A 27,607-nucleotide genomic window follows, 5' to 3' on the forward strand; every position below is an offset into this window, starting at 1 on the left:
AGCAACACCTGTTGCTTATTTAGTCTGATTAAATAAGCATTACCCATTGAATAGGCCTGCAGTGCTGGATAACCTTGCTGATTTTATTCGTCATAGCATGCATGCATGTTTATTAGTAAACCCCAGCCGTTTCGTTTTTCAAATAGCATCAGGGGTAGAAAATAACTGGTAGTAAAGTATGGAACTATTTGGGATAAAATAAAAATATACTTTTTTTAATTACATATATATGCATATATTTTTCTGACACACACACATATATATATATTGATAGTATGTTAATATATATATTAAATATTTAATATTAATTGTGACATATAATAATGTTTAATAACAGTTAGAATTGCCCTCTTGTGATAGCATTAATGAGGCGTCGTAGTTGGTTGTAATAGACAGCTTGTTGGAGAATATTCTTAAGACTTTGATTGATATTTCCAATGAGGAGTTTGCTGATAAGTAAAACTGTCGACAGTTTCTGGTAGATGCTCTTTTATGCGGCACCTATTAAATAAAGAATGAATTAATTTAGATATTAGGCACAGTGGAAAATATAGTTACCATTGTATTTATAACATGTAGTAGACCAAGAAACTTAAAGTATTCAATAAATAATTCGTTATTAAATTTTTAATAACAAAATTCTACTTCTGAAGACAGGATGCCTAGGATGTGATCAGTTTTGTGGTCCAAAATTTTCAGCCATGGCCTCTGCAATATTTTTGCCAGAACGTTTCAGGAAAGAATGATTGCGACTTATTGTTCCCTACACCTAATTGCTAGTCAAGGAGTAAAATCACACATTAATCACGGAATTGATTTTGAGGAGCTAATGGAAGAAAAGATAGTACTTTCAACATGTGCTCAGATGCATTGGTAAGTTGTGAAGCGGGGCTAGTAAGTTGGTTTTCAGTTTAGCTGGACATATTGAAAAACAGTTTTTTAATTTGTTTCTTAAAGGAATTGTTCCTTTAAATAATACTCTGCGGACAGTTAATTAAAATAAGTAATTGTGTATCACTAGTAGTGTACTTCATTGTTGAAATAATTTGTACATACATAAAGGAAAATATGAACATACGAATTCTTTATCTTTCTGTGTAAATTTTCTTTGAATAGTACAATATATTGTATATTTTACATAACTTTAATTTTGTGGCGATAAGGTACCTTATTCCACAACTTCATTTTCAAGTTAGAATCAAAAAATAATTACTTACCAATTGTTAAAATCGCAGATATGATGAATTTTAGGTGGAGCGAATCCGTTGAAGTTAGTACTAGTTGGAATGGTATAAGCGCCCATGCTTTCAAACAAAATCCAATCACCTATGTTTAAGCAGCTAGGAAGTAAACAAGCTTCAGAGACAAGATCTAATGAATCACAAGTTGGTCCCCAAATGGAACAAGTGATCAATGAGTTTCCGAAAAAATTTTCCTGAAATAAAAATAAAAAAATACTAAAATCCTTAATGGCCAAAATAACATATAAATTCACTAAAAATGTTGATCCAGATTGAATCAGCAATATTAGTCCTCTAAGGCCCTATATAAATTTGCAGTTTTATTTTTCTCCTGTTATTATCAAGTATATTTGTTCAGTTACTAATATGCTAATATACTTCAATACTAATAATACTCGTAAAAAGTAAAGTGATTGCCTATTTTTCCAGGCGGGGCTTAACGTCTAACTACCAATTAGGTGTCGTATATACGTGTGGAAAAAGCTTAGCTAATGGTTAGCGTACTATATTCCCACACAAAGATCCCAGGTTCGAATTCAACTAGTGGCCCCTAGATTTTCTCTTCCCTTACAGCTCACTGTCCAGTGACAAGACATGTCTGGGACCGGCCGAGCATTGAAAAAAGCTCCGAATCTCAGATGCTAGCACGTCTTATTTTACAACAAAAAATAAATAAATTATATTGTATATACGAAATTTTTAACACTTTTAGCGCCTTTATCTCTCAATTTTCATTTTTGTTCAGAAATGAAAGTTATAAAGCAGTTTTGTGCCCTTGCTTCGTCTTTTAATTTATTTTTTAAGTGGGAATCTTTAACTTCGCTATTATTAAATGTATTTATTTGTTAAAAAAAAAACAATATTCCAACAGGCTTGAACAATAGTCCTAGTCAACAGTTATTTCAAATGTACTCCTGCCTTCTTAACGAAGGTATTCAGTAATAACCAATTCTATAAATATCGCCAAAACACTTCTACCGCTTTAAAAGAGCAATAAGTAGGTTCATTTTTGAAGGTATAAAATTAGTGCGATAAACATTTTGCGCAACTTCATGAATTACCTTAAGAGGTATTGGTGTTACAGATGCATGATCAAACAATAGGCAATTGAAGGATCCATAAACTCCATCGTTAATGTATAGCATGGTTTGATTGCTGTTAACTCTCATTGAATGTATCTGGGCAGGAAATAGTAAAATATTAATTATATGCTAAATACTTTAAAATATATAGATACATATAATTATTTTTGCTACTTTGCTGACATAACATACCTGTGTTGCAAGTGTATATGCAGAAGCCACCATAAATCTTCCCGGTTCGGCAATAATCTCTAGCTCCAAATCGTCCTCAAAGTATTCGCCAAGAGCTCGATTAATTGTGGCACATGTCTAATAAATATGTACAGATCACACAAATTAATATTTTTTTAAATAAAAGCATAATAGCCTTAGAAAAATGTATGAAGAAGAAGAAAAAGATTTATGAATGAATTTTGTAGAAAAATATTTTAATAAAACAATCAATTCCTATTACACATGTAAATACACACTTCATTCATCATTTTAACGATGAATAAATTAGATTTTGATTATTAATTTTAACTAATATTTATATTTTACCTTTTCAAAATTATTCATCTGAAATCCGCCACCAATGTCCAAAATGGACATTCTTAAACCTAAGCCATCTTGAGCCCTTATAAATAAACCAGCAGCAAATGCTAATGCTCGTCCGAAAGCTTCTACTTCTCGACAACCAGAGCCGACATGAAATGAGATGCCAACAACATTTAATCCCATTGCAACTGCTTCTTTTAATAATGGATATGCTTCTTTTTCCGGATCTACGCCAAATTTTAGTGACATTGCAGGGCATTGTGAGTCATAAGAATCAGCAGCTATGCGCAGAACGAGTCTAGAAAAAAATCATCCTTTAATAATATTAGATGAACATAGGTTATAATTGAAAGTGTTGAGCAATGAATAAATAATATTTTATGAACACTGTTGTAAACTTCCGATATTTAAATTAAATGGAACTAAAATTATAATATTTAAAAATTCTTTTTTGGTTCCAAATATGATTAAATAATTATTATTTTCATTATTTTGAATAATATAAGAAATTATTTGTGAGCGTTGGCACCAACACAATTCACATCACACCTATATTTAGTTCAGGTATTGTCTCAAAAAAGGATAAAGGATTTTAAACCTGACAAAAATTAGTCCTTTAAAGTTAGCTCAGATAATTTCTTATTTAAATGATATTGGAAACAAACTCTTCTTTTAAATTTTTTTGTTTTCTGAACTGAACAGATAGCCATCATACACTAGTAGAAATAATAGTAGGCCAACAAATATAACTATGAGGATATTTTGTTAAGTTAGTAGATTTGTGCAATTATGAGTGTTAGTGTTTATAGAATAATTTAGTTTTTCTTGTGTATCCGTACAGTTCCAAAGAGGTTATGGTCTTTGTTATGAGCCAAAATCGTGGTGCAAAGATAGGTGAAAAGAAAAAATTAGTCTGGAATAACTACTTCCACAATTGACTCCTATCAAATGCGTATTTTATGTAGGTTATTAACAGTATGTGGTTGGTGTCAGCTTTGCATTCCACATCACAGGAACAACTCTCATTGAAATCGCTACATGGGCTAGATGTTGAGTAGAAAAAATTTGATTAAATCTAAGAATGCTTACTGTGATGAACAACTTTCTATTTCGGATTTATAGTCCATACCAAGGTTTTCTAGGTAAAGGATTCCATTAGCTGTAGAATTGGCCTTTTTGGTTAGACTTCTCAGATTGTTCTTACCACTTTCATAGCATATATTTTTATAATGATTTTTAATTTCGGATTCAAATGTAAATAATGACACTGTGGAATGCATATTGCGGAAGAATGACTAATTTTGCCCCATTTTTGGCCTTTTTGATATCGTCCATCCTCCTTGTCCTTTCACCCAGATCAACTTGACTGATCCATCACTGCTGTTCAGTTTATTTAACACGAGTAATGTGTAGACTAAAAAGGAAAGCTGACTTTTTCATTTAAACCTCCGAGGTATATGTATTCGCTTTTTTATTAACGTCAAAGAATAAAAAAATCAACATTATATTGTGCAAACTGCAGAAATTTGGGAATAACAATTAGTCTTATTATACTAATATTTTAGTCTCATTGTTAAATATAGTAAATGAATTATGATTACATACTTTGCGTTTGGATGAAACTCTTTGATCTTGTTTAGTTCACTGATAGAATCAAACGTTACCATATCAACACCTGCTTTTGCTGCATATGAGATGTGTGATCTAATTTTGGCTGGATTTGCAAATATAATTCTATCAGCTGTAACGCCCAAGTCAAGTACTTTGTTAATCTCACCCTAAACAATAATTATTACAATAATTTTAAAAAGCACACATATTTATTTCCTTTAAAATTAGGGAGGAACAATCATTGGGTAAACAAATATGATTTTTAAAAAGAAATCACCTATAGAAAAATGATTAAATTCAAAAAACACAAAACAGCTTACAGAATAGTCTTCAAAATCACAATCAAGTCTTCCTTACAATACCAATGTTAATAAAATGTTCTAATAGTATTAATTTTTTCATCCACAAGTATTGTATATATCCAAGTATATATAATTCCACAAGAACATATGTATCTCGAATATTTGAAGTCCACGTCGCGTCAGTAACGGATGTTATAAATGGCACAATTATTAGACAATTTCATTACAGAAAGTAATCCAAATGCTTTTATTCAATGAACCTAAAAGAACGACTTAAACTAAAAATAAATCCATAAAAAAAAAGGAAAGGATGGAGGGAAAACAAAATTAATAAAATTAGAAAGTACAATAAATTTCATAGGTACCAACCTTTGAAGCACAATCGAAATTGGCTCCTAACGCAGCCATAATTTGCAGCACCACTTGAGAATCGTTACATTTAACCGCTGAAATAAAAGTTTAAATTTAGTAACAATTATTATCAATCCATATTGAAAATATGACAAAAAATCTTAAATAGCATGAGAAAAAAAAACAACAAGAAAATAAAATAAAGCAAACCTTTGCCGGCCAAGAATCTATTATTTTTTTAAAATAACATACCATAAAACGGTTTAACCCTTGGTAACATCTTTGTCCATGTTTCATACTGCTTTATAATTTCTCCAACATCCATTACAAAAAAAGCTTCTTCTTGACTCTAAAATAAGATTTAAAAACACGGAAAACAAAATATATATCTTTGTAAAGAAACGTGAAATTTAATGCTAATAACACTAAAAAGGTGTTTATGTTAGTATGATGGTGAGAAAAACCATAGTTACTTGCGACACTTTCAAAATTGGTACATGAATGTTGCATAAACTCATAGGGCAATACTACTTGGAAGTCTTTATTCTGGCTTAAATATAATACCAAATGTCAAAAGAAATTTCTAGATCAGAGAATTCTAAGTATTCAATTAACATGCATCAAAGTGAGTTAAAAGTTTGTGCATTTAGAGAAGGTATAAACTGTACCGATCAGAAACGTCTACTAATCGGGCCCTAACGTCAGCCTTTTAAAATTTACGAATTAGACGGAATGGTTTGGAAATATGTTTCACATTTGAAGTCTTAGTGTTGGTATCTAAGAAGGTGTCTAGGTTCTCTCACTTATTCCTAGCATTAATTTAAAAAAAAAACAAACTACAAAAAATAAAAAAAAAAAGACTGTAATTTGATTTATGGCGAATGAGTATTGCAATATTGCAAATTACTGCCATTGTTATCAGAACTTAACATAGTCAATACGCCCGCAACAATTACCGCTATTAGATCTGGGCTTACGTTAGTTATGCTTAAAAGGGTAGGATTTAAAGGAAGAAAAAAGGGGAGAATAAAACAGTTTACATCTGTTATTCCATTTGAGTCGCTACAAAAATACTTAATCCACATTATTCTGTAGCTGGGAATATAAAACCAAATTAATTTTAACGGTTTCTTTTTGTAATACATATATGTACACACACAATTTCGAGAGATTATTCAAGATAATAATAGTAAAAAAAAAAAACATATACATGATAATAATAAATATATACAGAATGTTTATTTTATAAATTCAATATTACAATGATAATTTACCCCAGATAGCGCAATGCCCTTCAATACATCTCTAGCATCAACACCTTCTTTCAGAATGCTAACCATTTCTTTTATTTCACTCTTCATTTTTGTATTTTTTTTCTTTTTTTTTTACCAGCAAATGTATTAAATTTAAATAATTCTTATCAGCTTCGACGTGCTTTTTTTTAAAAAAGTGTTTGGTTGACGGGACGCCCGCAGTAATGGTATCAGGGAACTAGAAAATAAATTTTAAATTGTGTTATTAATTTTTTTTTTTCACTTTCATAGTATATTTACAACAACAACAAATGTATTTATTAGAATTAAATAAAAATAATTAATCAAAATAATTAAGTGAGCCTTTCTTTTATTATTCTTTAAACATTTGTTCATTCTGTTTGAAAATGATCATGATCTTTATTTGTAAATACCTAACACATAAATAAAGGCATTCCTAAGGCTTCTTTTACAGCAAAAGCCACATTATTTCTTCTTTTCATTATCAAAGTTTTCCGAGAACTTGAAAAAAAAACTACCTTAAGAACAATAAAATTTTAATGTTTCAACTATACTATGACAAATATAATTTTCGCATGAGGAAAATAGTAAATTTTTTTCGAAAATAAGCTTGCTATAAATCGAAGTGATGAGTCATATAATAATTATACAGACAGATTTCCAGTTCTACCATAGTGGCACAGCCAACTCAAAATATTTGTTGGCACTATTTTTTATTAGTTTATTCAACTACTTTTCAGCTACAAATTCAGTTTTTTTCTATTATATAATTTTTAACTAAAGCGCAATTTAGGAAAATATCAAATCTGAATATTCCTGCATCTGTGCAAGTTCATCACTTCTATGAGTGCTAACTGCTGAAAAAGAGTGCGGTTACAAAGGCTAGTCATCGGTCCTTCGGAAGTGTTCGAAAAGGCAAGGAAGTCTAGAAAATAATTATGCACGTGGTTATTTTCTTGCTGTCTTAGTTCAATAGACAGGTTACAGTTCAGGTAGGAAATAAAAAGTTTGAATTATTAATTATTTGTGACTGCTAGAGATTATAGCAACAACAATTTGACAATTTTAATTAAATCTCTCGTGAGTTATGGGCGAAAAGTGAAAAATTAAAAAACCAATAGATGCAGCTCCCTCTTCCTTTTTAAAAGTATTATTTTTAGAAATTTACATGCCATTCCCAAAAACAGAAAAACAGTTTCCCGATGTAAATTGAAAAATATTACTCAGATGAGCCCACAATTCGTAGTTGCTCTAAGAAAACCTTTTTGTCCGCAATTCATACATGTTCAATAAAGGAATTTTAGAATAACCGAACAAAATAACTACATTCGGCTACTGCTTAAAAATATTGTAACTAGTGAAGATTAAGGTTTTTCAAAATTGTACACTTTCGCTTGCTTCCACTTTTAGCGGAGGAGGAGAGAGGGATAGGAAAACAGACAGAATAGATTACCTGCTCATTACAATCTTAAAATAAAATTTAAAAATTTTTTATATTAAAATCTCAAAATTTTTACTTTATTTTTTATTTATACTTATTTTCTTATTTGTACTTCTCTAGGTAACAAAAAGTACACAAGCACTTTTGAGCTAAATAATAATCAATTTACGCCAAAGATATCAAAGGGTAGTAAAACCTTACAACTCTCAAAAAGTTTTAATTAAGGTATAAAATTTTTTATACAAGTATTCTTAAAATAATTCGTTAAAATAATCTTTGACCATTTTAAAGAAAGAACTCACGCCAGGGAGAAAGAGAAGGGTATTAAATTAAAAAAAAATATATCTTTTTAAATTAAACGCTAATATCTATTCACCCAAATCCAAAGCCTCTCAAGACAGTGATCAATATTGAGTATTGACTCACTGTTCTTTCACAATAGCTTGTTGATATATGTGATGTACGCACGATGTATTTATTTACAATCTTACATGACAATTCGGATCTAAACTTCATAGCCAACAAATATTTGGATATTTCTAAATTTTTGTTTATTTGGGATAACATTTTATCTTATATTATTATATAATTTTTTTTTTTTTATTATTTCATTTATTATTTGTGTTTTAATTATCACGCTAACCAACGTCATCACATTATATGTTAAGGTTAATAATTGCACTACGTTATATACACACACATGGCTGGAGGTGCTGCTGGGGTTGCCTCCGCTCCAGTTTGTCATTCAAGCGGAGGCAAGGGCTGGCGCGTACAGACTAGTGAGGAATGGACAATGGAGGCGCATTAGCTCTTCTATTGGGCATATGAAAATTACAGACAAGGTCGACCCTTTGCCAGCATTAGACATGGTTGGGGACAGTGTCTGTCCTAGATACAGTTTCGAGACTCCGTTTCAGGTGATCCTCAGATCGAGGAATGAATGGAGGGTAAACTGGACCGAACGGTGCCAGAAGGGAGTCTCAAGTGGTTTACGGATGGCTCCAAGATGGCCTGCGGGACCGGAGCTGGAGTGTATGGGGCTAAACCTAAGGCACTCATTGAGAGTCCTCTTGGGAGATACGCTACTGTATTTCAGGCCGAGGTCTTTGCCATTAGAGCTTGCGCTGGGGAAAATCTGCGAATGGATCTTAGAAATAGGGAAATTTGCATTTTTTCGGACAGTCAAGCGGCACTGAAGGCTCTCTCTTCCTTCAGAATTACCTCTTCCCTGGTCTGGGAATGTAAAAAGGCCCTAGATCAATTGGCTCGGCACAACAAACTCCGATTGGAATGGGTGCCGGGCCATGTGGGGATCAAGGGGAACGAAATAGCTGATCAGTTGGCCAGGAATGGAGCTAATACTCCCTTCACTGGTCCGGAACCAGTCCTGGGGATCACTAGGGGTGCAGTTCGTGAGGCTCTCAGAGACTGGATCTGGAGAGAACACGAAAAGTACTGGGTGATGCTTCCAGGGGTAAAACACAGCAAGAGGGTTATGCCCTTGTTGTGCAAACAAAGAACTAGAGTGACTCTAGGTTTAGGCAGGAATCAGATTACTCTGATTACAGGCCTACTCACGGGGCACGGAAGGTTCAGAAAGCACCTGCACAAGATAGAGCTTATTAGCTCGGAACCTTTGTGCAGATTGTGCCAGGAAGAGGAGGAAACGGCCTCTCACCTGTTGTTCGATTGCGTTGCAATTGAGAGACTGCGCTATGACATCTTTGGAACCTTGAGGCCAAAGGAGATAACAGCGCAGAAGGAACTAGTAGGGAAAGCTCTCGACCTTCTTAGGAGGGGAGGTTTCACCTACTAGGTTTAAGGGGAAGGCACAATAAGCCTCGTGTGGCTGCAGTGCCGTGGGGATAGGGCCCCGCCCCGTCTTTTCAAAATCTAAAATCTAAATCTACACACACATGTGTGTGTGTGTAATACTAGAAAGGAAAGATGAAAATTATCGTGATCGAATAAAATGCAAGCGTTGCTGTCAGATTAAAAAACAAAAAATAAAGTTATCACTGCATTTAGTACAATATTGTCATTCTTTTTACGATTTAACATAATAATTAAAATTTAACCTTATTTAATTTTTTTGCGATTTGTTAGAAAACGATTTCAGTTAATTTTGTCATTACTGTAATCGCATGCCTTTCATGAAGTTTCATTACTTTTATTAAAATTTTTCTAGCACGATATTTTATAGCCATACTCTTCACAACAGAATCTTTATTCGTAGAGATTATGGCTGTTGGAAACTCTCTTTTCTCCTTTAGTTTTTTATTCAAGGAGAGACACTTCGCATAATTCTTTAAACTTCATTTTAGATAAAACGAAGGTCAAAGACTCTATACTCGTAAACTGATATTTAAAATGAACCTTTTTTTAAAAAATTTACAAATATAAAGAAATAAAAAAGAAACTAAACCTACAAAATACGAGAGAGTGCATACATAGACGATATGTTTCAACTCATTTATGTTTACGAAGCAAATGTAAAACTTAGAATCGATAGGAAATGGGCAACAACGTAAATAACTTTATAAGTTTATATAAAAATCATCTTGTTATTTCCGGATGATTGTAGCAACTTTTCAAAAAACGTTTTTCAGAAAATAACCCACCCTTTCCCGATGAGAAAAAAATGGGCTGAGGTAACTATGTGAGAAATTAACTTATGTTAAAAAATTACTATATCTCCATTGTACTGAAAAGTTTCTCATTCAGGTCCTAAAAATTATAAGATTAAGCGGCGAAATAGTTTTTCCGACCAACGGGCTAGTAAAACGCAAGATACATATAAAGCCTCCAATGCGCATGGATCTTATGGTAACAACAATGGTATTAAAATAATTTTTTAAAGTTTTTGTGTCATTCACCGTAGTAGAGATAGATAAGTGATTTGACAAAAGTACTGGATGCAAGTGTTATTTTTTTTTTTTAATGATTTAAGGCGCGTCAACATTTAAGGTTATTGGCGCTCGGGGCTTTTTTTTAGTGCACTGCCGGCCTTCGGACAGTGTTCTCTCGTTACAGACAACACTGTCCATCACCGGACAGTGAACTGTAAGAAGCTCCAAGAAAAAGAAAATCTAAGGGTCAGCAGCTGGATTCGAACCCGGGACCTCCGCATGGGAGTCCAGTACGCTAACCGCATAGCTAATCCCTTCCCTGGATGCAAGTGTTATCTCAACTTTTATTTGATTATCGTACTTGATCAATAAAGAAAACATTCTCTGCAAACTAAACAAAGATCAATGGAAAAAAAGTACGTTAGGTTAAAGAGTACCGATTAACAGAAGAGGAAACCAGCTCGAGATGTTCATAAGAACATAATGAAATTGAAAGTGACAATGGGTATGACACTTTTGTGGAAATGGATCCGATTGGATAGGTTAAGTGGTTAATCCATGGATTCTCACTAATCCGACAGTAAAAGTGGTAGACCAAATTCAATATGGCATGACCAAAATAGGCTAATTTTCGTAATAGTAACTATTGTTTGTTTTTTGTTCCTTTAAATATTTTAAATATACTAAGTGTATTACATTAATATACAATAAATACTTAATTACATTTTTACTCGAAAAACAGAAGACTAATTATTTCTATGTATTGTTTTAAGGTCATTCAGAAGGAAATAAACATTATTTTATTTAGCAGTTGATATTGGAGACTTTAAAGAGGATGAATGTTTTTTTTAATTGCCCAGAATCAACACAAACTGCGCAGAACCAACGTTAAGTAAATAAAACAAAAATTTGACACAATTTAAATCAAATTGTTTGGTAGATTAAACAGAAAAAAAGCTTATAAAGTTAAAAAATGCAATTACCTTTACTGCACAGTTAACTGTTAATGAGTAAAACTTTTTAGTAATATAAGTCTAAAATTAAGGCGAAAAGAAAATCGCACCACATTTTTAGCTACATACTGCAAAATGAACAGGATCTGGAAACAGTGTACACTGAATGGCGAATTAAATTTACTAAACTTATAATTGTTTTAAACCGGCCCTTAAGCAAAGTAAATATTATTATACAACTGTTAGTCAAAAGATGATGTTCAAAAAGAGGCGAATAGCACTAAATAATGGTAGTAGTGAAGCCTGAACCTTCCATGTCAAACAATGGTTTTTCTGAAGTCATGCAGGTGAGCTATGAGTGGTGAGGGCAGATAAACTGCCCACCCCTCGGACTGACTACTTTGCCAATGCTGTGTCAACAAGTTAGTAAACCAACTTATAAATCTTAAAATCTTAATATTTTTTAAAGTAATTTAAATCTTTCAACAAAACTTTGCCACGTGTTCCAAGATTCTTTAAAAATCCTTTTGGGCTAAACATAGTATACCTAGTACTTTTGTATACACTTAATTGTTATAAAGAAACAAAAATCTATTAAATTAATCAATATAAAATTATGGTTTTATTGCTATGTTTCCAGATAAACAAACTGAGGGTTAACGCAAAAATAATAATAATACAATTTGGAGTTGGTTGAAACGTAAAAAAACAAAAGCACTTTTTTGTTAATAATAAAAAAGACGTCACTAATTGCAGTTATATAAGCAAACTTTTTATCAAACCAGCCCTCTTTAACCAAAACACACGAGTGGTTAAGGCTACTGCAGCCAGCAATTATGCCTTTCAAATTTTGTAAAAAGCATCCAAATCCTGGCGCTTGATGATTATTATGTCACTTTATAAAAAATGTATTGTTGTCTAGTACTCCAGTCTGCTCTCTTTTTTACTTAAATGACTTAGGAGAGATTAGGTGAATTTTTATAGGGAACAATATCTCTCCTCCGCACCACTTAAACTGGCATCAAATTATTCCAGCATGATTCCTCTAAGGCCTAAAATATGTATACTGTTGGTCAGAATATATGCAGGAGTTTAACAGTAAATGTTTTATTCTACAATAATGTTAAACTTGTAATACACACAGTTTACAATTACAATTTTTTATGAATTCCTTAACAAAGTATTATCATCTATAAAACCACTTAACGAAAAATATTGATAGTACGCAGGGGGGAAAACATATTTTTAAAGAAATCTCAGTGACTTATACTTACAGACATTAATAATAATATACAATATTATAATACAAATTTTGAAAAATAAGAAATATTTAATAGAATAGAATAGAATAGAAAAGAAATTTATTATTCTGGGACAATTGTCCCCTAAGAATAAATACAGGAACAAATAGAGGCCTTAACAGTTTGGCCTGTGATTATACAGAAATTAAATAAATAAATAAGTATTTACAAAAGTGAAAATATAATAAGTGAAAATGAAAGTAGAAATAAAACAGCAGAAATTAAGGAAATAAATTAAAACAATTAGAATTTCGGAGGAAGCTGAATAGAAAGTAGATAACTGAATAGACGGGATTTAAAGATGGATAGGGTAGGAGCATGGCGGACAGATGAAGGCAAGGAGTTCCAGAGAGAGGTAGTACCTATTAGGAAGGACTTGTCAAAGGATGAGGTACGGTGAGAGGGGATATAGAGATCAGATGAGCGTGTTAAGGGAATGGATGGAGGATTTAAACTTAAGGAGTTGAAAAATATAGGAAGGCCTTTGAGACTAGATGACTTGAAAAAGGAAAGAAGCCAAAAAATATTGGCGGCGATAGACAGGAAAAAGCCACTTCAACTCATCGTAGCAGTGCGAAATGCTGAAAATAAATCTTATGAGGCGCTTAAGCTTAGCTTCAATATCACCAGAAAGACCGCCATACACTAAACAACCATAGTCGAAATGGGGGAATATAAGAGAGGAAACTAGGAGTTGCCGGGTCTTAATTGGAAAAAGGTGACGGGAACTATTAAACTGCTTAAGGATATGGATGGAACGACGAGAGATTTGGGAAACATGGTTTTTCCAGGAACAGGTTTTGATCGAAAGTGATACCAAGGTTTTTCACAGAGGAACAATATTTTATTGGGGTATTGTAAAGGAAAAGATTAGGAAGAGGAGCCAATGATTTAAGGAGTGGGTTGGAGCCAATAACAATAGCTTTGGTCTTTTCTACATTCAGGGTAAGCTTATTGTTCGTGGCCCATGCTGAGATATTATTGAGGTCTTCTTGAAGTTTAAATACAGCTTCAAACAAATCCGACGGGGAAAAGGATAGGTAAATCTGAAAATCATCAGCATAGAGGTGATACTGGGAATGAGAGATGGAAAGAGGAAGGTCATTGATGTAAATTGAGAAGAGGGTGGGAGATAGGGAAGAACCTTGAGGTACACCGCGTGACAAAGGAAGAAGTGAAGAAGGATTACTATCGGGAGTGACAACGAATTGGGAACGATTAGACAGGAAGGATTGGAACCAACGGAGGGTGCTATTGGAAAAAGAGAGGGATTGTAGTTTAGATAGCAGGATATGATGGTCAACGGTATCAAAGGCTTTGGAGAAGTCTAGGAGTAAGTTAGGATGGTAAGTTTTTGGTCGTCAATAGCGTCTGCAAGTCATGGGTAATTTTCAAGAGTGCAAATAATACTAATGATTTCATCAATGACTTTAAAAGAGAAATAGATATGGACGAGGAGACAAGACTAAATAATAATTGTGTGCTTTTTACAAAATCATTCTATTTGCAACTAACAAATTGCACACAAAACTTAATAAAAAAAAATTTCGTGAAAAACATATTTTTATTAGCTTTCTGCTCCCATTAGCGTTATCTCAAGCCTTCGCTATCGAAATGTGACCTCTCCCTCTTATCAAATTTATAATTTACATCATCTAAACGTTTCCATTAAGGTTTTATTTTTTTTAAATTCCATGATGTATTTGGAATATTTATTTAATCCGTAATAATATTTATAGGAAAAATTCGAGCAAAAATTAAAATAATTTCCAGTAAGGTGCTTAGAGTTACGTGCAGTAACTATTAATTTTGTTTACTAATTTACTTCTTGTTAACTTTAAATAATTATTTCTTGACCAATCGTTTTCACTAACGAAATTCTTGTATCTGTTCTTGCTAAAGGCAATAAAATCCAACTTTTTTTTTGTTTAATCATTTGCTAATTCGTTCCAATAAATTTTAGAGAAAACTGCCACTTTTTTCAAGAGGGCAGTGTAAATTGATTTCTAAAAAAAAAAATCCGCTCTTCTTCTCTCACTTATTTCCTGGAGTGATTTCACTAAAAAAATTATGCAATTTATTATCAACAAAGATCTTCTAGAAGTTATCAAACTGTTTTTTTTTTTGTGCAATTTTTATATATGTCAAGAAAAATGTTATAGCAATCCTTCTTCTCTCAAATAGACATCTTTCGTCAGATATACCCATAATAGAATTTTACAGCAAAAATATTTTAAATGAAGATAGACATTAAAGGGAAATTCTCATAAAAACTTAAAATCGAAAATCTGTTCGGGGCAACACCTTCTTAAGAAGTCAATAATTGAAGAAGCTCAATAGTTATTTGCACGAACTTAACAAACAAAAGGGGAGACGTTTTTATAATAAAATCTTCCTTCACATAATTCCTTAAATAAGTGAGTCATACGGTCATATTTGTGTGTACCATTTGAAAGTTCATTAATGCAATACTAAATCTGTAGATACAGCCAATTACTTCCTGTATGCATAACTCTAAAAAAATATGATTACGACTAAGGAACAAAAAGTTCTAACTCTCCTATCACTGATTTTATTAAGGAACGATAAATAAAGCCACTTATAAATTGAAATAGTTAGATTAAATTGACAGATTAAATTATGAATCATGAAATATTATTCTCCTGCTTTCGCTAATAAACAATTAATTTTTCTAATTTTAATTTTATCTAAATATTTGATTTAATAACAGATTCCCAGGTTTAAAAATTCTCACAATGTATTTTGTTCAAGATTTTAACAACTTTTTAAAATTTCCATGTTTTTCCATGCACGCTTACAATTTTATCAAGTTCCTTTTAATTTTTATCGAATTAGGTTCAAATATATATATATATATATATATATATATATATATAATTAATTCTTTATATACATACTAAGTACATAAGAAAAATGTACACGACGTTTGAAAAACAGACTAGCACCTTAAAAAAATTGAGACTCTGTCCTCATGTCCTTTTAACGAAATTTATTTTAATTTCAAACGGCAAATTATTTAGCACCAACGAATATTTAAAAAAAAAAGACACACATATTTGAACATTAGCTGAAGATTCAAAAATTGTTATGAAAGCAACAATAAATATAGGTCCTTAATTTCTTATTTAAAGAAATGTCCATTCACTATGATAACACTTTTTAAATAAATGTAATTTCATGTGAAATATCATGTGCTTCGTATTTTTATTTTAAATTTCAACAGCAGTCCTAATCTAAACAAATTAATACTTTCAACATTCATCCTCCATCAATTTGGTGGTTATTATTGAAATTTCTATTAGAAATCTTGCTTAAGTACTGATAAAAATATATACACATAAACCTAATTTCTTTCACAATTTGGATAGAATTAATAGTAACCCATTTGTTTTTTATTGTTTAATTTAAATTTAGATAACTTGGTTTAATTTTTAAAGAAACATCCTGTAATTTTTCCATTGAATTGGTTGAATTGCAAAGCTTTATTTTCATTATTTAATTGAGAATGTCATATACTGATACTTACGAGACAACTCTACTGATGATTGGTCTAGTGCGGTAGGTAGTATATTCTTAACCTGTAATTTAGTTAGTCCAGGGCGGGTCCACGTTTAAGCCAAGCAACCAGAGCCACAGAAAGGACAGAGTACCCTGAAAATTCGGAAGTTTTAAAGAATTCTTTAATATAAAACATACTAAATATAACACTTGTAGATATTCTCTTAGGTAAATAAAATGTCGCCATACTCAGAAACTTCAAGTATGGGGTCATACACCACTATTTCAAACGAAAATAGCTTAAATTACAAATTATGTTTTAAATGTGGTTAGGCCAATAGGGTATTCATAAACCTATACAAGTCACTTGCAAGAGAGCAAAAAAAATCGTTCCTACACAAACTAAATTGTTAATTAACGGTTGATTCACGTACATAACAAGGAAAGACTGCATAAAATAGGTACTGTAAATATCATATTCCCTAGAAATTCTACCCCTTTTTTTCTCTATAATTCCCCTGTCTACCTTATTGAAACTACATTTCAAAGAGCCTTGTGGAGCTTTTAAATAACTATTTACATATTAAGTAGTGATTTTCAAAAAATTATCATATAAAAAATTTTTTTTAGACTAAAGGTATCAACTGATAAATTGTAACGTGACCAACGAAGGACGAACAGATTAATTTGATTATGTATGTAGTTACCTTTGGTGAATTCTGGTCGCTGATCTTAGAGATTTCTGGAGGAATGTTGACTGTTTTTTATAGACAGACAAGAAAATAAAAAATGTTATTTCGTGTTAAAACTAAAAGATGGAAATGAAAATATAACTCAGACGACCGCCATACTATATATTGATTGGAATGAAGACGTCACAACCCTACTCCTACTCCAGATTTGATAAAGTGTAGTGAGTGCACCCTGTACGAAAAACATGGAATTATTTTCTCCAATGAAATATTAAACACAGTCCAATAATTAAAAATATGCTTTTTAAATGTTCCAAAAGCGTTTAGGAAATTAAATTAATTGGCTAATAAACTAAAATGTAAGTATCAATGTCAATGTATTTCAATTTTTTGTTTAAGAAAAATCGTAGTTCACTTTTTGTGGAGGTCTGGGTCACACTGACCTTTATATACCATTATTCTTTGTTTATTCATTTATTTCGATAATTTAACGTATCTCTGTATATTGGAGATAATGTAATAATTATCTATGAAGGTCCATCCACTGTGCAGCATCTTCTTCAAACATCTACTTAGAACAATACGTTTTAGTTCCGGTTGGGTCCATGCACTTTGATTAACACAGCTAAAAAATTTCAATATTTAATAGACATCTCAAATTTGTATATTTTTTCTTATTATAAGTGCAAGAAATAATTATGCCATTTACTTATCAATGGTCAAAAAATTCCAAAATCTTCAGAACATGTAGAACTTAGAACTACTTATCAAAAATGTACTAAACAATAAGGGATCTCAGTCTTCCTGTTACTTTATTCTTACACTCATAATTAACCCTTATTCTTCGTAGATGGAAATTTATTTAAATTTTAATTATTTTTGATACTAATAAGATAACAAGATACCTGTATGCTTGTAGTTAGAAGTTGTAAACTGAAATTCGCACCGCATTACAAGATCTGTCGTAATCCTCTTTACTGCACTAGAATGAATAGGCAAGGGCATGGCATTGGGGCAATCGCCCCTGGCCCACCGATGGAAAAGGTTTGTTGAAAATTAAATTTGAGAATATTTTACTCACTATCGTATTTATTTTCTTTCTAATGTATACTCAATATTACTAATTGGGGATAATAAAAGTTTATATTTATTTTGATTCTGCTACTGAAATTAGTCGAAAGGGGGGCATAATGAAGTTATGTCAAGAAATAAAACATTCTGAGTCTTATATTACCAGAATATTGATGAAGTAAATGGATTAGAAATATCTTGCATCCTTGCTACATAAATTAAAAATACCCTTGCTAAATGTATGATTCCTTTGAAAATGTTAGCCTCAGTTCTCAGCATGAGAATTTTTATTACAATTTCATTTGTTACTGCTTCGGAAAATGGCAGCTTTTCTGAGTTAAAATTAACAAAAACCTATCTTATTAGATAGTAACATTTTACTACATCGCAAGAAATGTTATCTATATTTAACAAGAAATGTAACATATTTATCAACGGAGTAGGAACTGACTGAAAAGGGTATAACCTTTGTAGTTATATTTATTTACTGGATTCCCACGTAGGGAACGCGGGTTTGAATCCAGCTTCCTGCCCTTAGATTTTCTCCGCCTAGGAGCTTCTTAAAGTTTACTGCTCGGTGATGGACAGAAGGGTCTGTAGCAAGAAGCTCTGTAACAAGGCTCGGGGAACAAATGTCCTCAGATGTTCACTTCCTGCATAAACTTGCAGATCGGTGGCATAAATTAAGTAAAACGATTTGCAAGAAATTAGGTGGGAACCACTCCACTTCGAAGCACATATTCAATTCAAGTAAAGTACACCATGTATATATATATATATATATATGGTTAAGAGTAATCGGCCATCGAATTCTTGTAGATGGAATGAAAAATATTTCGATGCTTTATCAACATGTAAGAGGGGCACGTACCACTCTTCGAGAAGCGTCGTTAATGCTTTTGAATCTATCCCACTTAATAGAAGTTTTAAGTTTCAAGCTTTCCTGTTTGAACTGAAACAACGATCAACGAAGCATTGAGTAATATATCTACGCTAATATCATTACTGCAAAATAAGAAATCTGTAGTATCTTTTCACCAATTCATTACCTAGTTTGAAAGAACCTCATTAATTTTTTCAAATAAGATAAAACAGATAAAAAATTAATTTCATTCCTTCTATAGAAAACAAAACTTTTCATTCTTATTTTAAGTAAATCTAGGCCTGAGCCAATTCTGCCAAATAATGTGAGTGACGCTCCCCTCCAAAAATTAAACATTGTCGTTGCCCAACACGGTTCCAGACAATCTCTGGAAATACCATATCCCCAGAACCTGAAAGTCTATCTATATGCTTGATTTTATTATATTAATTAATAGTTTAATAATGATTAAGATTCTAAAGTAGTAGTCTAAAAGTAAGGATATATTATTCCTTAAATGTAAGAGGTTATTTGCTAATAAACAATATATTTCAAAACGTTTTGGTTGGCTTTAGAATCTCTTTTTAAACGAGTCACTGGTTTTTCCACTTAAAATGAAGTTTATTCCTATAATAGTTTTCCAACAATTTTAAATCAAAAGATTTTTTTTTCGCTCTTTTATAACTGTTAACATCCACAAACCTGTTTTGTGGTAATGACTGGTGAATCATTTCTAGAATCTGTATTTGCTTTTGTGTTATGACGATAGTAGATAAATATTCTAGATACTTATATTACATGTGTGAACTTACTTTTGATTTAGCATAATTTTTTCAACTCAAAAAATGTCACAATTTGCATCACCATCGCCTAATCAACAATTTCTTTGGGATGTTTTTCAGAGGTTAGTTTCAATGGTTAATTTCTGTTTAGGTTTATCAGAAAAATTAGCTCATCTTAAATCATATTTTTCTTTAATTAGGGTTGATCGTGACAGATCTGGATATATTTCTGCAGATGAACTTCAACAAGCATTATCAAATGGCACATGGACACCTTTCAATCCAGAAACAGTGAGGCTAATGATTGGTAATATTTTTTATACCTGCATTTAATAGCTTACTTCAAGTGTTGGGAAGTGTTGCATCAAGGATTACTTTGGAAATACAGATGTAGTGCTTTATGTATTAAATCCAGCAAGCATTTCTTTTCGAATATGTGCATGTTATTTATGTATTTTCACAAGTTATCTTTTTCTCATTATTATTATTATTATTTTTCACGATTATATGAAAACAGTGCTTCTCCTAAAATAACTTAGTTTATCCCGTTCATTTTATTTGTAGTTAAAAGAAAGTAAAATGTTAGTTGTATATTGCCGAAGTTAGGTTAAAAAAGGCATTAACGAAAGGTGCAATCTCTGATCTGGAATTTAAAGTTTCCCGTTGAATTTTTGTTAAGAAGTACCGTGAGAATCTTCCACGAATTAGTACCGTACTTCTTCCGAACCAAAAAAAGTGAAATCATCTTTTTTTCATATATAGCAATTACGATCGTTGAAGGATTCTTAAATCCTTTAATTTCCCTAAACTAAGAGCATGTGTGGATTGAGTATTGCTTATCTATCTAGATTATTTATCTGTTTGGAATAGACTGCCCGAATCCCCATACTCGCGCGCGATCATGTTGAGAGACTTTTTTCGATTATTACTTCGGACTTAATGACCTCAACTCTTGCTTTTCTACTTGTACAAATCGTACTGAAAAATTCTGCATTTAAAATTTTGTAAAATCTTTGCCTTACAAGAAGTGAGAAAGAAAAAAATCCAGGATAAACTTGGACGGTTTTTCTTATACTGCAACTATTACGATTTATTTTAATAAATTTTCTCTAAATTTGACAAACAGGTATCTTTAACTAAAGAATAGAGTCAACCGTACCTTGCGTTTGTTCTTGTAAATTCGTGGCAACCAAATGAAGTTGGTCATTTTGCAGCACAGTAAGCAGCATCCTGGACATACTATACCTATTTTAGAAATAAACATGTCACAGTTCTCCTTGATACTCACACTATTTCACTTGTATCTCTATAGATAATAATGTTCTTCAAACGTAGCCGTCTATTAAATATATTTTGTTTGGAGGTATAGTTAGTTAGCTGCCTCGCTATTTATAAATTTGACATTGCAGTATCGGAAGATCTATAAAGATTCTCAAAGCACTCCGAAGTAATACTGAACCTACTTAAAATCACTTTTTCAGAAAAAAATAAATATTTAAAATAAAAGTGATAAGTATGTTTGTTTGTTCGCAATTGTTACATCAATCCAATAAATCTGGCGTAACAGTTTTCAATAAAAATTCAAAGCTCTCAAAAATTGATTCTGTCATTTCTGGTTAAGGAATGTAATCAAATTTTTTCGGAGTTATACAAAACAATATCCTATATATCCTATGACTTTGTTTCTATTAAAAATGTTAAGAAACATTTGTAAGTCTCGTAGTCCAAGCGCGAAAATATAAGAGACGTTGAAAAATGTTGGTGTAAAAACTTATTGAAAATCGGAGATTTTTCCAAGGTTAGAAAAACTATTGGTGCTCGAAATAAGTTTTTATTTTGTGAAAAAAAAATACATTTCAAAAATTTGACTCGGTCTCAATGATTCTTCTTTATGATCAACCCAGAACGTAATACATATTTATTAATGAAGGGTACTTCCTTTGTGACGGGTAGGGTAAGTATCACTTTTCTCCCTTTCCTACTTAATATTATTTTTTCATTCTAAATATTTAAAAACATATATTTTTAAAGAAGGTTTAGACATGTACAACCCTTATACAACTGTCCTGCCGGACAGTTTTAATTTCTTGGGTGCATTCTTTTTTTTTTTTAAACAAAACACAAATTTCAATCTGAGAATAGAATTTGATTAAACTGAACCACCTTTTACCAAAACCATTTCTAATTTTAGGCAGATGATTATAAATTATTACTTGAGTAACACATTGGAGTTTTAAAATCTACTCTTATAGTAAAAGTTAAATACTAAATTGGGTTTCAGTTTGAATTTTGTGTTGTAGTCTTCCAAAAAATGGATGTAGTGTCAAGTCCATCTTCACATTAACAAAGGCCATTAAATAATGGTTTTTTAATGTAGTTTTTATAAAAACCACCATTCAAGAGCTTCTTCACACATACGTTTCTAAAGGACTCATTACCTTTTGGGAGTGTAATTGTATTTCACTGTCTCATTCTCACTCTTCAAGATTTACTAGATTTCAAACTCTACTATTTTCTTTGGTCTGTATTAGTTTGTAACTTAACAATAAGCAACAGCAATTGTTGCTCTTAAACAAGCTTTTGATTTTTTTATTATTTGCTTCTACATAATTTCAGAGCTAGAGCTTTTTCTTAATGTTTGAGTGGTGAATGATTCCCAATTTGAACTGTACCATTTAGAATTAAAAATTCTTGGGGAGCAGGCATCTTTTAAAATTACACAGGTTGTTGTTTCCAGTAGTGTTCTAAAATCTATAAGGTTTTACAAATATTATTATTTTTTTTTTTAATTATCCTACCCTTCTTTCTTTCAAATTTAAAATTGTGCCCAATTTGGTGTAGTTTGGTGAACATTAATGAACTTTTTACTTTTTAAAAACTTTTATCTAAAAACATCTCAACCTTTTTTTACTGCAGACCGAGCTTGTTATATGTGGGCCTGTTTTTTTCAATGTGATGTGTGTTTAGCTAAAAGGCTCCCCTTTCAGTTTAAGTTGTCTGTCATCTAAGATAATAGTTATAGATCGTACATTAGTGGTGCTTTGATATGTTAAAAATTTGTAATAGCAGATAATAAAATTATGAAATTTTCATTTTTTTAAACACGGCGTATAATATATGTTTTGTCCTTTGTTCTTCTTTGATAATAAAAACAAAAACCAACAAAAGGCGATACTCAAAAATTATGCCATTCATAAAAATTAACGAGTTAATTATTTATTCAAACGGTAATGTTATGTTTATAAAATCATGAAAGTAATAAGATAACATGAAAAATTAATTGCTAATTATAGGTATGTTTGATAAGCAGAACAAGGGACAAGTGTCTTTTGAAGATTTTGGAGCCCTCTGGAAGTATGTGACCGATTGGCAGAATTGTTTCAGGTTGGTATCAAATGTAGTAGAGTATATTTACACTTATATTTCTTTGTTTGTCATAAAAAAAAAAAAATTTTTTTGATCCAAAACTAATAGATGACACACCTGTTGTCATGAACTGACATTTTTATATTGAACTTCATTACTTTCTTTTCTTTGATTGCTTTGGGAGGAAGAATTGCTGTTGAGTCAATAGCCTATCATATATCCATCGAAAACTAAAGTTTGGCCACTAATAGTTTAAACAGTAAGTTTCTTTTCACTATCAACGCCATTCATGTTCTGAGGTTTTTATCTGATTCCATCTTAAGACGTGCTACTTACCTGGTTTTTCGTTCTCTTACTCATAAGAAGAAAGTACTACATTGAGTTCCCACTGTTTGTATCTGAATGACAACCCCAAAAAAAAGGCCTTTGTGTTTGTGTTCTGTTTTGCATTATACCCAATAGCGCTACGTGGGGACGCCACAGTGTTGACATCAGAAACGTTTTTCCTGATAGCTTGACTTTTAGTGTAGATCTCTGGCGGTCGTTACAATAATAGGTGTGAGACAATTTACTAGTATCCCCGTAAGTAATGAAAGTTCACAAAATGAGTGGACTATCGCGTAAAAAGTTCCATTGTCATGCATGATTACCGGCTTTTCGTTTAGTTATTATATTTGAGTTGCACACTTAAACGTAACTCCCATTAGACTTTCTGTTCCAAGTAATGAGAGACACTGATTGGCTATTTTTGATTATGTTTATTTTAAGGCAAAATAAACATCAAATATTATCGCTTGGCGTCGCATGCTTTTAAACAGCTTATTGCTATATAAAAACTAATTTAGTACATAAGCATATACAATAAGTGTAAAACATTGTCAAATTATTACTTGATATTGATACTAGTTAATGCACCATGTATTTCACTCTTTTGGATTGATTGAACCTTTTCTGTGGTAGTAGATAATTTAAGGAGAAGCACTTTAACATTTTTTGCGAAAACTGTTTTCAACTAATTTATTTTGTTCTCGTCATGTGTTGGATTGATTGATACCCCCGTGTTCATATTCGACTTATCTTTATTTGTATATTTGTCATTTATCATTGACATTATTCCTAAAACTTAATTAATGATCCTTCATTACCAATATGGTAAACATTTTTTAAAGGTATGTTCGACAAACAACATAGAAGTCAGATTAACTTCGAAGATTTTGGAGCCTTATGGAAATACATTACTGATTGGCAAAATTGTTTCAGGTTGGTATAGGGAAAAAAATTTCAATGATGTCTATTAAATGAGATTGTCTTTTACTTATTTCTTCGTTGCTTATAGATATATTGGCTTTCCTAAAACGTCATTTTAGGGGGAAAAACTGTTAGCTTAAAGTGATGAGCCTACATGAGTATATAGTAATCCATTGATGGTTGTAATTGCTCCACATTTAGATACATCGTTAGACGAAGGAAACTATGACAATAAGAACTCTAGAGCACGAGTTTATGATGAATTTAAAATTAGGTAGAAACAGCTGCGATTTTTCCTTTAAATACAGTGGAGTCTCGGTTATCCGTCATGACCGGGACCGTACGGATAGTCGAATAGACGGATAATGAAAAAAAAACAGTAAAATTTCCAGATTCTTTTGTTTAACGTGTATAAAACTTTGTATTAACTCGTATACATATTATATACGTTTATACGCTTAAGCCTTAAAGTTAATGAATACAATGTCTGCGACATCTAATCGGTTTTGTGGGCGGTTTTGTTTGTGGTTGATCTTTTTAGTTTTTTTTTTTAATTTTTAAATACTGAGGACAGTGACGGTTAATTGGAATAGACGGATAACCGAGACTCCACTGTATGTATTTTCAATACTTTGAAAATACCGCTTTCTTATGTGATAAAAATGTCAACAAAAAAATAAATTAATAAAATTATTAATTAAAAGCACATCCGACTTTCGATTTTTTTTTTTAATCTGAAAATAAGAATGCTAAACAGGAAATTCTAAAAGTCCAATTGACTTACTTGTTTCGTAATGATTCAAATTCGGTCTTAGTCCTTAAGAAATGCAATCTTAAGAATACTTCAATAGAAAATATGCTTAGGTCCGCAATGCTTTGGTAAAATCTGTCGTAGCACGCATGTTTACTTGATCAGTTTGTTTTAGAGATTTCGCTTTCTGACTTAGACAAGTATAGTGCGAGACGGTAACGTATGTGAAGTCCAAATCTCTACTCCAAACTGATTAATCTACCCCCAATATTGGATGAATGTCTGAACCAGGGATACAATAAATATACTTGCTACGACGGATATAATGAAAGAAGTAATCTGAAGTATTAGGAAGTTAACCACCATTACTAATTTTTTTATAAAGCTGAAGTTATCAACATTGCGCATAAATATTAATTCATTTTAATTAATTAAAATGTATTTTTTTAAATGAAGATCCTTCGATACGGACCATTCTGGCAATATTTCTACCAATGAACTCCATTCAGCTCTAACTGCTTTCGGCTACAGATTGTCACCAAAAATTGTGAGCCTTATGATGACCAAATTTGATCGTCATGGACGTGGGACAATCCTTTTTGATGACTTTATTCAGTGCTGTATTGTACTTCATGTAAGTATATTAGTAAATTATATTGCATTTTATTTCTTTCCTCTAACATGATTTCTGATTTAGAATTTTCATTCGCCCCTTTCGGTTATTATTATACTTGGAGGAAAGGTAGTTGTAAACTCAAGATCAAGTTGCTTCATCTCTTCTTCCACTCATAAGATTTGTTCCATCTTTCAATTTGTGAAAATACGTATTAATTAAGTACTGTATTTCGTGTTTGATCGCTGTAAACGGTTTTTCGTTCATAGAAGGAACGATTGTTCATAGAAGGTTCTTGTTGCTCATGTTCTTTTGAACATGCCGTTTACAAAAAACCCTTTATGTAAGGTTAAAAAGCTTTAAAAAATATATACAATATATTTTTTTAAATATTTAAGTTCGAAGATAAAGTTAAATATAGTTAACAACGGTTGCAGAAAACCTTACATTCGTTCAAATTTCAAACCTTTATAGCACTTTTCGTATTGTTCAGATTTTAATGAGTCACTTACCGAATTGTAGAGAAAAGTTAGCTCTATAACAGGTATACATCGCAATCTATTAGTGATTGTAGTTTATAAGATACAGGAGGTTAGGTTTAATAAGTTTTCAGATTCGTTCAAGTTTCAATACCTTTATATCTCTCTTCATATTGTTCCGATTTCCATGATTTTTTTTTTTTTTTACTGAATTGTAGAGAAAAGTTTGCTTTTTAAAACTTGTTAAACTGTAAGTTTTTGTTAAATTGTATATACGTCAATTTAATTACATTAATGCTGGCTAGAATGCTATTGAAAATTTTATATCGGCAATTATGGATTAACTTAACGTTCTAAAAATACATGTTTTTTTATCACAACCTTTACACTAACCAAGCGAATTCTAATAAATTTTCACGAATGCTCGAGTGAGGAAGAAATGGAGCACTAGGTTGTGATAGGGATAGGACAAGTATAAAGTGAAGGCGGTGATCATTCTGGCGTCATTTGCTGAACATTGCACGCGTGTTTTAAGTTCTTTCAGAAATATGCCTGCTACTTCATTTCGATGAGAAATTGGTATTTGTGATTCAAGAGCACTTTATACGTCTGGAGGAGGCAGAAGCAATTGAAAGAGCGCGCACATCGTTTTCTTAGGAAGGCAAAAGGAAATAAATTCTTTGAAGTGAAAAGTCCATCACCTAAAAATTAAATATTTTAAGTTTTAGGAATAAATTAATCATTTCATTAAGGGTTTTATTAATGCTTATTTGATTTATTTCTTTTCAGACTTTAACTAGTTCTTTTCGTCAGTATGATACAGATCAAGATGGTGTAATTACAATACATTATGAACAGTTTCTCAGCATGGTGTTGGGTTTGAAAATATGAAATCTGCTATGTTTACTATAAAAGTGATTATACATATTGTTTTAATGTACCAATTGTATTCTTAAACGTATTATTGTTGCTGTAAGTAAAGTTATTGATATTTTGTGACATGTTATTATTGTAAATCGTCTGAGCTTATTTCTTTCATTTACTCCTGATAAGAGGAATAATTACGTTCGTGTGAAATTTACTTGAGTTTTTTTTTTAACTTGGTGTCAACGCCTCCCAAATTCGAAAAAATGACAAGGCTTGAACTGTGAAAAGCATGGTCAGAATATCAGATATTTCAGAATAGTCAAATACCTAAAAGATGAGTTTAACTAGCAACTATAGTTTATTGGATCTTTTACGAATTAAAAAACAAAAAAGTAGAAAATGTTGGCGTTTGATG

The 27,607-nt window shown here is 31.5% G+C and overlaps 2 protein-coding genes across 3 annotated transcripts; one reads left to right on the plus strand and one right to left on the minus strand.

The window, feature by feature from the left end:
• Window positions 1-351: 351 nt before the first annotated feature.
• LOC141456421 (ornithine decarboxylase-like) lies at window positions 352-17,719 on the minus strand. Its single transcript, XM_074132386.1, has 12 exons — window positions 17,597-17,719; window positions 17,169-17,385; window positions 16,490-16,614; window positions 6,399-6,615; window positions 5,377-5,473; window positions 5,143-5,219; window positions 4,466-4,638; window positions 2,864-3,158; window positions 2,516-2,632; window positions 2,303-2,419; window positions 1,218-1,435; window positions 352-501 (listed from the first exon to the last, which is right to left on the minus strand). The coding sequence occupies exons 4-12, from the start codon at window positions 6,483-6,485 to the stop codon at window positions 414-416; spliced, it is 1,269 nt and encodes a 422-aa protein (XP_073988487.1). The 5' UTR covers window positions 6,486-6,615; window positions 16,490-16,614; window positions 17,169-17,385; window positions 17,597-17,719; the 3' UTR covers window positions 352-413.
• A 1,916-nt stretch (window positions 17,720-19,635) lies between these two features.
• On the plus strand, window positions 19,636-27,331 carry LOC141455891 (programmed cell death protein 6-like). 2 transcript variants are annotated; one of them, XM_074131361.1, is made up of 5 exons: window positions 19,636-19,990; window positions 20,069-20,175; window positions 24,404-24,494; window positions 25,690-25,867; window positions 27,115-27,331. In XM_074131361.1, the coding sequence occupies exons 1-5, from the start codon at window positions 19,932-19,934 to the stop codon at window positions 27,214-27,216; spliced, it is 537 nt and encodes a 178-aa protein (XP_073987462.1). In that variant the 5' UTR covers window positions 19,636-19,931; the 3' UTR covers window positions 27,217-27,331. The 2 variants fall into 2 exon arrangements, with proteins under 2 accessions (XP_073987462.1, XP_073987461.1); XM_074131360.1 differs by lacking the exon at window positions 24,404-24,494 and adding an exon at window positions 23,162-23,252 and having other exon boundaries at window positions 19,649-19,990.
• The last annotated feature ends 276 nt before the right edge of the window (window positions 27,332-27,607 follow it).

Source organism: Rhodnius prolixus, unplaced genomic scaffold (assembly GCF_049639745.1).
Source record: "Rhodnius prolixus isolate KJV_2025 unplaced genomic scaffold, Rpr scaffold_4, whole genome shotgun sequence".
NCBI lineage: Eukaryota > Metazoa > Arthropoda > Insecta > Hemiptera > Reduviidae > Rhodnius > Rhodnius prolixus.

Bases quoted from the DNA above. Each gene is read 5' to 3' on its own strand.
- LOC141456421 (XM_074132386.1), bottom strand. From the start codon at position 6,485: ATGAAGAGTGAAATAAAAGAAATGGTTAGCATTCTGAAAGAAGGTGTT. The intron at 4,639-5,142 runs GTTGGTACCTAT...ATTATTGTTTAG, and splicing joins ATTTCGATTGTGCTTCAAAG to GGTGAGATTAACAAAGTACT. The intron at 1,436-2,302 runs GTAATTCATGAA...TTTTTATTTCAG, and splicing joins TAACACCAATACCTCTTAAG to GAAAATTTTTTCGGAAACTC.
- LOC141455891 (XM_074131361.1), top strand. From the start codon at position 19,932: ATGTCACAATTTGCATCACCATCGCCTAATCAACAATTTCTTTGGGAT. The intron at 24,495-25,689 runs GTTGGTATAGGG...TTTTAAATGAAG, and splicing joins GATTGGCAAAATTGTTTCAG to ATCCTTCGATACGGACCATT. The intron at 25,868-27,114 runs GTAAGTATATTA...ATTTCTTTTCAG, and splicing joins AGTGCTGTATTGTACTTCAT to ACTTTAACTAGTTCTTTTCG.